Source organism: Hippocampus comes, unplaced genomic scaffold (genome assembly GCF_001891065.2).
Source record: "Hippocampus comes isolate QL1 unplaced genomic scaffold, H_comes_QL1_v1.1 scaffold80, whole genome shotgun sequence".
Lineage (NCBI taxonomy): Eukaryota > Metazoa > Chordata > Actinopteri > Syngnathiformes > Syngnathidae > Hippocampus > Hippocampus comes.
The window spans coordinates 2,069,347-2,080,252 of record NW_017806164.1 but is presented as its reverse complement, the minus strand read 5'-3'; the positions used below and the strand labels follow the sequence as shown (position 1 = coordinate 2,080,252).

The window sequence follows — 10,906 nt, the reverse complement described above, 5'->3', positions numbered from 1 at the left end:
GTTAACCTGTCGGCGATAAGAGATACACGTCGTGAAACGGCTGTCAAAAGCAGATAAAGACGGACTCTAACGGTTAAAACTTGACGATGTAGACCAAAGCGAGGTCCCAAATTCGCCCAGCCATGCTGACGTGACTGGTGGACGTGTGGCGTATTATTACTCAGTAACAACCACACTCCCTGGAATATATATTTTATTGTTATTGTTATTGTCGTTTAAACCGGACGACAATGCGATTTTTAATCAGCATGTCGACGTGTACACACGGAGCGCGTTTACACAAGCCTCCGCAGCGCAGGACGATATGGCTCGCTGTCTCTCCTGACCCCCAGAGGAAGCGTCCCCCGGCCGGGTCGAGGACCTCGGCCTCCTCACCAACCGGCTTGCTTCTCTCCCAGTCAGTCGTGTCGAGTCTGTCCCGCAGAGATCTCTCTTCACTCCGCTCGTACGTCTTCGGCAAGACACGGACGCCCTTACGCACACTTGTTGCCTTTGCCAGCTCATCGGTACCCTCCACATCCGGATCACTTAAGGGTCAGACTGACACGGAAGGTGGCCACACACCGACCAATGTACCACTGGAGGACGTCAGGAGGGTTTTGCGACTTGCTCACCCGGAGAGATGGAAACTATCAGGTAAGAGAGAGACAGATTGGTAATGTAATGGATATAAAAGGTCTGCACACAGCTGTTTGAGGGCCAGCCAGGTGTTTGTGACATAGATGAGACCAAGAATCCCGTCATTAATGTGATCTATAACCTCCACAACCAATTGATTTGTTCCAAATCTTTTCAAGTGGTAAAGTAAAAATAGCTGAAATAATGTGGTTGCACAAGTGCGCACATCCTCTGATTACAGGGATGTGACTGGTCAGAATAAACCAACCACATTCAATCGCCAGCACACACTTGGCATCATTATTGATTAACCACAAATAAAGTTAACATGTTCATGGGCTGTTCCTGACATTTTTTGTTTGTCTTCATGCAAAAGTGTTTTGGTTTTGTGTTAATACTGACAGATATTTGGCACTGCATAATTTCATCCACCAATTTCAGGCCAGCTGAAGAAAAATAGCCCCAAAGCATGATTCTGCCTTCACCGTGTTTCACTATAGGTATGGCGTTCTTTTGGTGATGAGGGGTTGTTACCGTCTGGAATTATGGCTGAAAAGTTCAATCTTGGTTTCATTGGACAATAACAACATTTCACAAGGACAAGTGGAAAGTGTTCACAAATGTGTAATAAATAAATAATAGTAAAAATAGGAAATTTTAAAAATGGTTGGTAAATGTAGAAATACTGACTCGCCTGCTGTACTTAAAAACAGACTGTGAATTGCACCAAAATAAAAAAAATAAAAATGAATTTTTACAGTCCCGTTTTCATAAATGTGACCAACATAAAAACCTACTCAGTACACAAAATGATTACCCTCTATTATTAACATACATAATGCTCGTCCGGGAAGTACAAACCCTGATCTGGCTGGAAAAACAAAATGTTTGAGCAATGAAAATTTCCAAGGACATCACCTCTATACTTTCCAGTGACTCCATTAGTCTCTCTGTATCCTTTCTTGCAACCTATAATGACACTTTCTACTCAGGGGCCACCTCTTTCTGAAAACATCCTGTTTGTTGCCAAGCAATGTCAAGGTGCTCTTGATCAATTTTTAGGTGTCATCTTGGTCTCAAATGTGAACAACTTGGTGAGGAGGATTGTATAATTTGCAAATCTCATTGAAACAGAAAATCTATTGGTCCACTATGTTGAGAATTTTTGCCGTTCAGCTCCTTGTTTTGTACACTTGATCAGCATTCCATTTCATCATGCTGTTTGAGTTTAAAATGTAAAATCAACTGACAATGTTCTCATATTTCACTTATAGCTGCTGTTGGCTTCTTGACCATCTCCAGCGCCGTCACCATGTCGGCACCGTTTCTCCTGGGCAGAGTGATCGACACGATCTACACGGCTGGAACGGACGCGGAGGCAATGACGTCCTCCCTCACGTCGCTGTGCCTCATGTTGACTGGCGTGTTTTTGTGCGGTGGGGCAGCCAACGCCGCTAGAGTCTACCTCATGCAGATTTCCGGTGAGTAGTGGATGGAGATAGTGGAATCCAGATTGTGTTACAACGGAAAAACAAAGAAACTGTGTCATAAATGTACTTTATGAATTGTAGTTACAGTGGAATGTATACTGTGCTATAATTTCCTATAGACACCACAACATGGTGAAAAAGGACTACCGGTACTTTTGTCAAAACGAAGCTCCTCATCTAACTTTTTACTGTTATAGCATTTGATTGAGCAGTAAGAAACTGATTAGTTTTTCCATGAAAAACAGAGGATAAGCCCCCCATAAAAAAACCCTGCAAATTTGCTACTGCTGAACCACGAATAGTTTTGGGAGAAATGAGACATCACAAAAATTCAAGATAAAAGCGCAAAATGGTCGCAGCAAACTCAAGTCACTTCACAACAAGCAGTAGTTTGATACAGTGAACAATTATTTTAAAAAAAGAGGCTTCAAGCTGTATATCACCACTACCACTTGGAGTTAATGGTCGAATTAAACATACCACAAAGAGAATTCCACATTGTACATTTAAAACCAACACACAGTTTTGCCTTCGGAATTCCCACAAGTTTTAATGTTATCACATATAGTGAGACGCCATCGATGGGTTAACGAATAGCATTGATAGCGACAATGTTGTAACCCACAAAGCCATTGATGAACAAAAACGGTGAAGCACCACATGTAGACATAACAATACTGTACTGTCAGGCAGATATTTTCTATCCTACACAAAATAACTACTAATATTACTGTATCTTACTGAGTGAGTTCTGAAACTCTTCTTTGCGTTTCCATTCATTTCAATGGTGAAAAATCGTTTTCAATACAAGTTACAATTGTGGTCACGGAACAAATTAAACTCGTAAGTCAAGGCATCACTGTACAATACTTTGGTTTTGAGTACAAGTGACAACATGATGACGCGATGCTCATGGCAGCAGGTTGAACTCCTAAGTTGTTTTGTCTGTATGCCATAAGTTATATAATGCCCAAAACTTTTGGAAGAATGGAGAAGGTGCTTCTATAATAAATTGATGCCGCTTGACATTTCCCTGCAGGCCAACAGATTGTGCGCAATCTCCGCGCCTCCGTTTTCTCCTCCATCCTCAGACAGGAAGTGGCGTTTTTCGACAGGAACAGGACAGGCGAGCTGATCAATCGCCTCTCCGCAGATACGGCCGTGGTCGGCCGCTCGATCACCGACAATCTGTCTGACGGCCTGAGAGCCACAGCCCAGGCAGTTGCTGGAGTCAGTATGATGGTGAGTGTGTCCCTTTGGATGGTTGATCATTTTTTACCATTTTAGCTGACAGGATATTTTTATGAGCGCAAAACCCTTTGAGAGCACACAGACCTCTCCTGTCAATTCTCAAACATTGGCGCCTCCCATTGAGCTTTGAACACTAACAAGAGGTCACATTTCATGCAGAGCCATGTTAAATGGGATTTTCAAATGTCGTCTGGATCAAATGTTATTTTCTCTGAACTTTAGTTCAAAGCTTTTAAGCTGACAAGGATGTGGACATTTTTAAATGTTATATCCTAAACATAAAAGATCAATTCTAATGGCATCATCCCTGTGATAATTCCAGCAAAGGTCCCACAGGCACATTTCTCATTCACACATAACAGCAATCCAGGTTGATGCAGTATCTCAACGTAAAGAATAAATGAATACGCATTAAAATAGACATTACAACTTTCATCACACAAAGAAAGTATTTTAAAGAATGAAGAATATTTTCAGTAATTTTTTTTTTTTTTTAAACTGTAAAAATGATGATTTCTCTGTGTTTCCATCTACTACCAGTCAAAGGTTTGGGCACACAGCCCAGTACTATTGAATGAGAAACTGTGTCCATAGTTTGGCTGCTCGTCTATGTTGTTCTGTTGTAACCTTAATGAAATTAAGCTTCACAATTTAATTAGCGAGGAGGCATTTTGGCATCTGCTCTTCCCTAAACACATCACGTGCTTCCTGGAAGTCCTCGTGGTGTGTTGACAGTTGTATTGCTACAGGCTTGTTCACTACAAGGAAGTAAAAGAGGTTTGTATCTTTTGTCTGCAAAAGTTGAGAAACTGGTTTGAAGTAATTCTCCGAACAATGCATGGGAAATTAGTCAAAAGGCTCTGCACCTCTATTGAAACACCAAAACCTTTTTTTTTAAAGCAGCTTTTGTTTTTCTCACAATTACCTTTTTGCTTATTGTCGAAAAAAATTGTTGAAACAATTCATAACATATTGTATGTCATATTCAACTGGAGAGTCCAGCCATTTCCTACATCTTATTAAGGTTCAGTGATTATGATTACAAAGTTTTTGACATCACTGGTAGGTACCTTTCGCTGGCCGCATTACAATCAAGAAAGTGTGTATTATAGTTATTTTAGGTTATTTTTAACACCTGTCAAAGGTGACAAGCGGTTTGGGCTTGTTCCTGATTTTGTGGTAGCCCACAAAATAGATCTGTTCTATATATATATATATGTATAGATAGATAGATAGATAGATAGATAGATAGATAGATAGATAGATAGATTATATATATATATAATCTCTAGAAAAGCTCTACAAGTCAAATTTATTATTATTTTAAAATTCATTGCGACAAGTAACAAACTGTGAACATCTTTGCAACCTTTTATGAACCCTGACGAAAACCCAAAGTTCGCTATGTTCGCAAGCATTAGCCGCTCAGTGAGATACCAGCTGAAGACTTTCATCTTGAGAGTTTCCAATTTGAGACAATGGTGGTGACCTCCCACCCCAACGTGTTTCTTGTCCGAGCTCTCATCACCTGCTACTTTCTTTTTCACTCTCACTCCTGCAGTTCTACGTCTCCCCCAGCCTGGCGAGCTTCATGCTCCTGATCGTTCCCCCTTTGGCCGGGGTGGCTGTGGTGTACGGCCGATATCTTCGCTCCATCTCCAAACGCACGCAGGATGCTCTGGCCCAAGCCACACAGGTATACCATACACACATGCTTGTCGGTTAAAGAGAGCCAAACAGTGTTTCTAACCATGTTGAGAAAGTTTTAAAATATGTGGTAATTATTGTAGGAACGTTGCAAGGAAGTGTGACAAAAATAAGATTGCAAAGAGATTGCGTCAAACCATCTTGCGCTCTTAGAGGGGAAAAAAGTGCTGTTGTACCTTTAAGGGTATTAACCGTTTGTCATTGTGGTGGTACTGACAGTTTAGTTTTATAGTTTGGAAACATAACACCACTCTTTTGACTCAGGAAAAGGTACACCATTATCTGGAGTCCAATAATTTGTCATATATGTCACCTTAGAGTAGATCATATCTTTAGGGAGCATAATTTTCAACCAAATTTTGAAATTTGACTTTAGTACAGCTTAGAAACATTCCTCTATATTTTTGATCCTGAAAAGTTACATTGGAGTCTAATAAATATAGATTAAATTTTACCTACAATGAGTATGCCACCTCGGCGTACGGTCACTGAACACAAAAACAATTTTCAGAATTTTGATGATTAGACTTACCTTGTGAATTACCAGTATTATTTTTTCATGTGAAATTTAGCTTTGCAAGACTTCATTGGCATTTACTCATTTTTGCCACGTCCATTTGTTAATTCCGAAAGGAAGGTTTTTGAACAAATCTGTAGGAGTTGTCCCCATTTATGCTGAGCACTCTACACTGACCCCAGCACCCCGATAGCTGATAGTTTGAATTGGATATTTTTGTTGAGTATGTTACGTCGAATTTTATTCTCCAGGCACAATGAAAATGTTATCCTAAAAAGATTCTGTTGATGTTTTCAGTTGGCAGAGGAGCGAATAAGCAACATGCGGACTGTCCGAGCCTTTGGGAAAGAGCTATCTGAAGTCAACACATACACGCAGAAGACAGATCAGGTCCTCACACTGGCCAGGAGGGAGGCCGTGCTACGTGCCGCCTTCTTTGGAGTGGTAAGAAAAGCAGAAAGAAAGCCCAAAACAATCCCTACTGACAATACTACGAAATGTCTTACATGTGACTTTCCCTACTATGAAGATATGAGAATACAGTATCATCAATCATCACATTCACCCTTCGTCACATTTTTTCATATATTAAACAGGGGTGCATGTAAATGGTGATCATGTGCATCGAAAATATTCATGGCTGCACTGAATTCAATGGTGTCCGTGTGGATTTGCGTATCAAGCATATTGCAGCTCAGTCGGGGTGACTGCGGTCAGGCCAGCCTCCAATCGAAAAGTCAAAGCCAAGTCAGCCGCTACGACGACTGTTTCTGAGGGACAACTTCAAAAATAAAACCCTAATGAAGTGCTGATGTCCATGTAAAATATTACTTGTTTAGCGTTACAATGTTTTGGGGGGAGGGGGGGTTCTCATCAATTATACTCATACCAGTAAAATAATTGATATTCAAAATGAAATTCACTGAGCTATGTCTTTCCTCTTAATGATAAAATTACCTGAAAAGGACCGGTGAATGACTTGTCACTCTCACACTACTGAGGCTTCTGGTGCATATTCTGAATGGATATCAAACAAGAATGTGTACGTGTTGGTGTGTTTCAGACTGGTCTGAGTGGTAACATCATGATCCTGTCCGTGTTGTACAAAGGAGGCCTTCTGATGGCGAGCCAGCACATGACTGTTGGAGAACTCTCCTCATTCCTCATGTACACCTTCTGGGTTGGCATCAGCATTGCAGGTAGCACATGTTTACACATTATGCACGTTACGCGCTATTCCTGCAAGTAGTCACGTATTATTCTATGTGGCAGGTTTGAGTACTTTCTACTCAGAGCTTATGAAGGGCTTCGGTGCAGGAGCAAGACTCTGGGAGTTGCTGGACAGAAAACCCGAGTTCCCTCTTAATGGTCAGTATGCGCATGCATGAGTGGGAAGTGTTGGTGTCATCAAAGACTCCTGAATGATCAAACGAAAATTGGACAGTCTCATAGAAGTTAACAGGGGAATGTCTTTATTGTCGAACTATTGTCTCAAGTCTTTATGTTAATGGCACATCAAAGTAGGCTTCGCATTAGAAAAGCAAGATGAGTTCCACTGGGCTATGGGAAGTTGTATGTTTCTGAGGGATTTACACATTTATTGAAAGAGATACTTTGACCCCCATGGCCTTTTAAGGCCTGTTACAATCCCGCAAAATCAAGTGGGAAAGAAAACTCACTTCTTTAATCTTCACCCTACTCAGAAGGCCAAGTACTTCCTCCAGAGCAACTGAAGGGCCGCTTGGAGTTCTGCGACGTCTCCTTTTCCTACCCGACCCGCAAAGATGCTCCTATCTTCCGTAACCTCAGTCTTCTGGTACCAGCTGGAACAGTCATGGCTGTAGTGGGACCAAGCGGATCTGGAAAATCAACGCTGGTATCGCTGCTCCTCAGGCTGTATGACTGTGACTCAGGTAAGACTTAGTTGTTTTCCTCTGTTCGAAGGAGAAGGTGCTGGTTGTAGACTCAGTCTTCACCTCTCCTACAGGCTTCGTCACCGTGGACGGCCATGACATCAGGGACTTGAATCCTTACTGGCTCAGAAGTCACATTGGAACTGTCAGCCAGGTAGAAGTACAGTTCACAGAGCATGCTTTCCAGAGAAGGCCATCACGGTTCTCACAAGTTCTCACTTCTTGTTTCTCAGGAGCCAGTGCTGTTCTCCTGTTCTATTCGAGACAACATAGCATACGGCGCGACAGAACCGGATGCCGTCACCACAGAGGACATCTACAGGGCAGCCCGAGTAGCCAACGCATATGATTTCATCCAGGCTTTTCCCAAAGGCTTTGATACTGTGGTGGGGGAGAAAGGAGTGCTGCTGTCAGGTGAGGATCAGCTGTGGCTCAATGACTGCTGCTACAAGGACTCTTGTACATGCACTCAGCTGGCCTTGAAATGTTCTGTGGATGAGTTGTTAGTACGTCTTCCTCACAACTCTGAGGTTGTGGGTTTTGAATCTCAGCTTTGACCTTCCGAAGTGGAATTTGCACTTTTCTCCAGCTACTCCAGCTTCGTCCTACATTCCACGTTCAAAAAAACCTGCTTAATTTAAATTCACTGAAGAATCTAAATTGTCCATAGGTCTAAATGCCAATGTTGTTGCCTATATGTGCTGCAACCTTTCCTGGGTATACAGGTCAAGTCACATTTATTTATATAGCCCTTAATCACAAACAGTCTCAAAGGGCTTCACGTGTATTCAAGACAACCCTGACCTTAACCCTCAGGAGGGCAAGGGAAAAAAAAGAGAAACCTTGACAAGGGGCTGCAGATGTGCATTAACTCTAATAATAAATGAAGACAAAATGAATATTGTAGATTTTACCCAATGGGATAAAGGTTAATGAAACTGTAATTTACTAAATTCTCCAGCAGGTTGGGGACTACAATGCTAATTTTGCTTGCACCCATCAACACATTGAAATGTGAAAAATGATGTCCACACTCCATATTGGTTTTCTAAGATCACAAATAGGTGGCCTTTCACCTACATGCAAACTGCAATATAGTTTAATAGAAACAGAATGTGAGGAAATCTCCTTCCTCTTGGGTGAATGACGATTTTGTGTTTGTGTCCCAGGTGGTCAGAAGCAGAGGATAGCAATTGCAAGAGCTCTTCTGAAGGTCGGTGAAGCGCCTTAATTGTTTTCTGGCTAACCATTCTAAATTTGCATGCATTGATCAACCTCACAAAAGCAACGAATATGTTGCAGAATCGTTCCTCCTGACATTAAACTACGGTAGTGCTTTTCTGTAAAAAGTGCTTTGGTGTCAACATTTATGGGTGGAATCTTAAAGCTCTGCCCATTCAACTTGTACTTTTTCTTCATCAGAATCCCAAGATCCTGCTTTTGGATGAGGCCACCAGGTACGACGCCATAAGGACAGCCTGTTGTGACATATTATTTGCCATACAATTGGCTTGAATGGATTATTTTATTCTCTATTCCTTTGTTGCATTTACTAGTTGTATAATGTCCCATTCTCAGTGCACTGGATGCCGAGAACGAGTTCCTGGTGCAGGAGGCTTTGGAGCGGCTCATGGAAGGTGGATGCCTTTTCTGTCTCTATATTATTCTATTTTATATTTTTATTATATTTGATATTTTGTCATTTGACCTTAAAACAAATGTTTCAAAATAAAACATGCACAACGTACTGTAGTTTTTCTGCTGTTCCATTGATGACCCCTGATCAGCTGCTTTAGTTGTTGATCATATTGTATGAGTAAACTGGCGAGGACAGACACCTCATTAGCGTTGAGCTGTTACTGATTTTACTGTTAGTGATTTTTCAAATGTGAAATTCCTGTCCTGACTTAGTAAAGAATGGGAAGGATTTAATGTAGAACTCTTTTTGACTTCTTCCATATTTCCTTCCCATCCACAGGGAGAACGGTCGTCATTATCGCTCACCGCCTCTCCACCATCCAGAACGCCAATGCCGTCGCGGTTCTGGACCAGCATCGTGTGGCTGAATGCGGCCAGCACACAGAGCTGCTGGGAAACAGACAGGGACTGTTCCGAAAACTGATGGAGAAACAAGCTTTTCTTCAGGAGGAACAGAAACGGGCCCTGAGTTAATCCTCGTCAAAGGGATGATAAAAGAGAAAAATGAGGGGCGATGAATGGCTTGGGTGAACTCTAACAACCCTTTCGCCAAGTGACGATGCTGTCAAAAGAATCTGAACGAGTACTGACTGTTTACTACCTTAACTTTAGCAGTAAAATGTTATTCCCCACTGGAGGAATAAAATTCTAAGACACACTATTCGAATTGGAGACACCCGTGGTTTTAAAACACTGTCATTGTGGATTCATAATTCAGTTATATTACACGTAAATGGGTGTATGAGCTGTGCAAATAATACACTTTTTTTTAAATACCAGAGGCATGCTGTAATCTTACAGCACACTAATTTCTAAACCAAAAAAAAAAAAAAAAAAGAAAAAAACTAAATAGCAAGACACGTTAAGTACTGCTAGTCATTTATTTATGTTCTCTGTGTCTGTTTTGGTGGACGATTCAACTTGAAGCTCACACGCAGAGCCTTTTTAGAGTTTATAGTGAAATGAAGCAGCTATATAGTGTTGGAGTGAGGGGGGGAAAAAAGAAGCAAAAACACTTTTTTTAAAAAATGAACATCTTTGATCGTCTAACACATGCTTGTCTCCTAAAATAATTCTAAGTCCGTATTATTACACAAGTGCTATCTGAATTTGTACTGAGATGCACTTATTGAGATTTGATATTTAGCAACAGTAATTTACTTATTTAGGAAGTTTGAGTTGTAATTTTACTAGTGACTTATTTTGCACGTATATTGATGCTAGTTATGATTTGGTACAAAATACGATGGAACCTCCGAGGTCAGACACGATCCATTTCAGGGTCAAACTTTCAGCATCATCAAAACTTTACCTGTGTAGTCCATGGTTTTTGAAGTAAGGCCGGGCTGCACACAAGATCGAATGGCCCTAAACTGTTGCGCAGAGTGCATTGTTCTAAAACTACTTTTCTTTCGTGGCCACAAGCTTTGCTGTGATTCAAAATTTGAGTCACGGGTTAACAGCATACCGTAGTCACATGAGCTTTCACCACAAATGTTTCTGTATCTCAAGACAGAGCAAAGGCCTGCACAGTGTAGTATAATACTCTGTTTTCAATAACACAGTATAATAACTATATTTATCATTTTCTTGTGTGCCTGGGGAAGAGTTTCTGACGCAAGTGCAGTGAATGAATTGTGGGTGGTCATTGTGTAGTGGAAATTCAAAAGGGCCTCAAATATTCCCACACTCTTCTTTATTTCTTGACTGCC

General features: G+C 41.2%; 1 protein-coding gene across 1 annotated transcript; it reads left to right on the top strand.

Annotated features, from left to right (window-relative positions):
- The first annotated feature begins 1 nt into the window (after nt 1).
- abcb10 (ATP-binding cassette, sub-family B (MDR/TAP), member 10) lies at nt 2-10,213 on the top strand. The gene is made up of 14 exons (XM_019895863.1): nt 2-636; nt 1,893-2,099; nt 3,148-3,350; nt 4,921-5,055; nt 5,881-6,027; nt 6,647-6,782; nt 6,856-6,951; nt 7,287-7,496; nt 7,571-7,650; nt 7,730-7,910; nt 8,666-8,709; nt 8,919-8,953; nt 9,075-9,133; nt 9,475-10,213. Exons 1-14 carry the CDS (start codon nt 231-233, stop codon nt 9,666-9,668), a joined length of 2,133 nt encoding a protein of 710 aa, XP_019751422.1. The 5' UTR covers nt 2-230; the 3' UTR covers nt 9,669-10,213.
- Nucleotides 10,214-10,906: the final 693 nt, after the last annotated feature.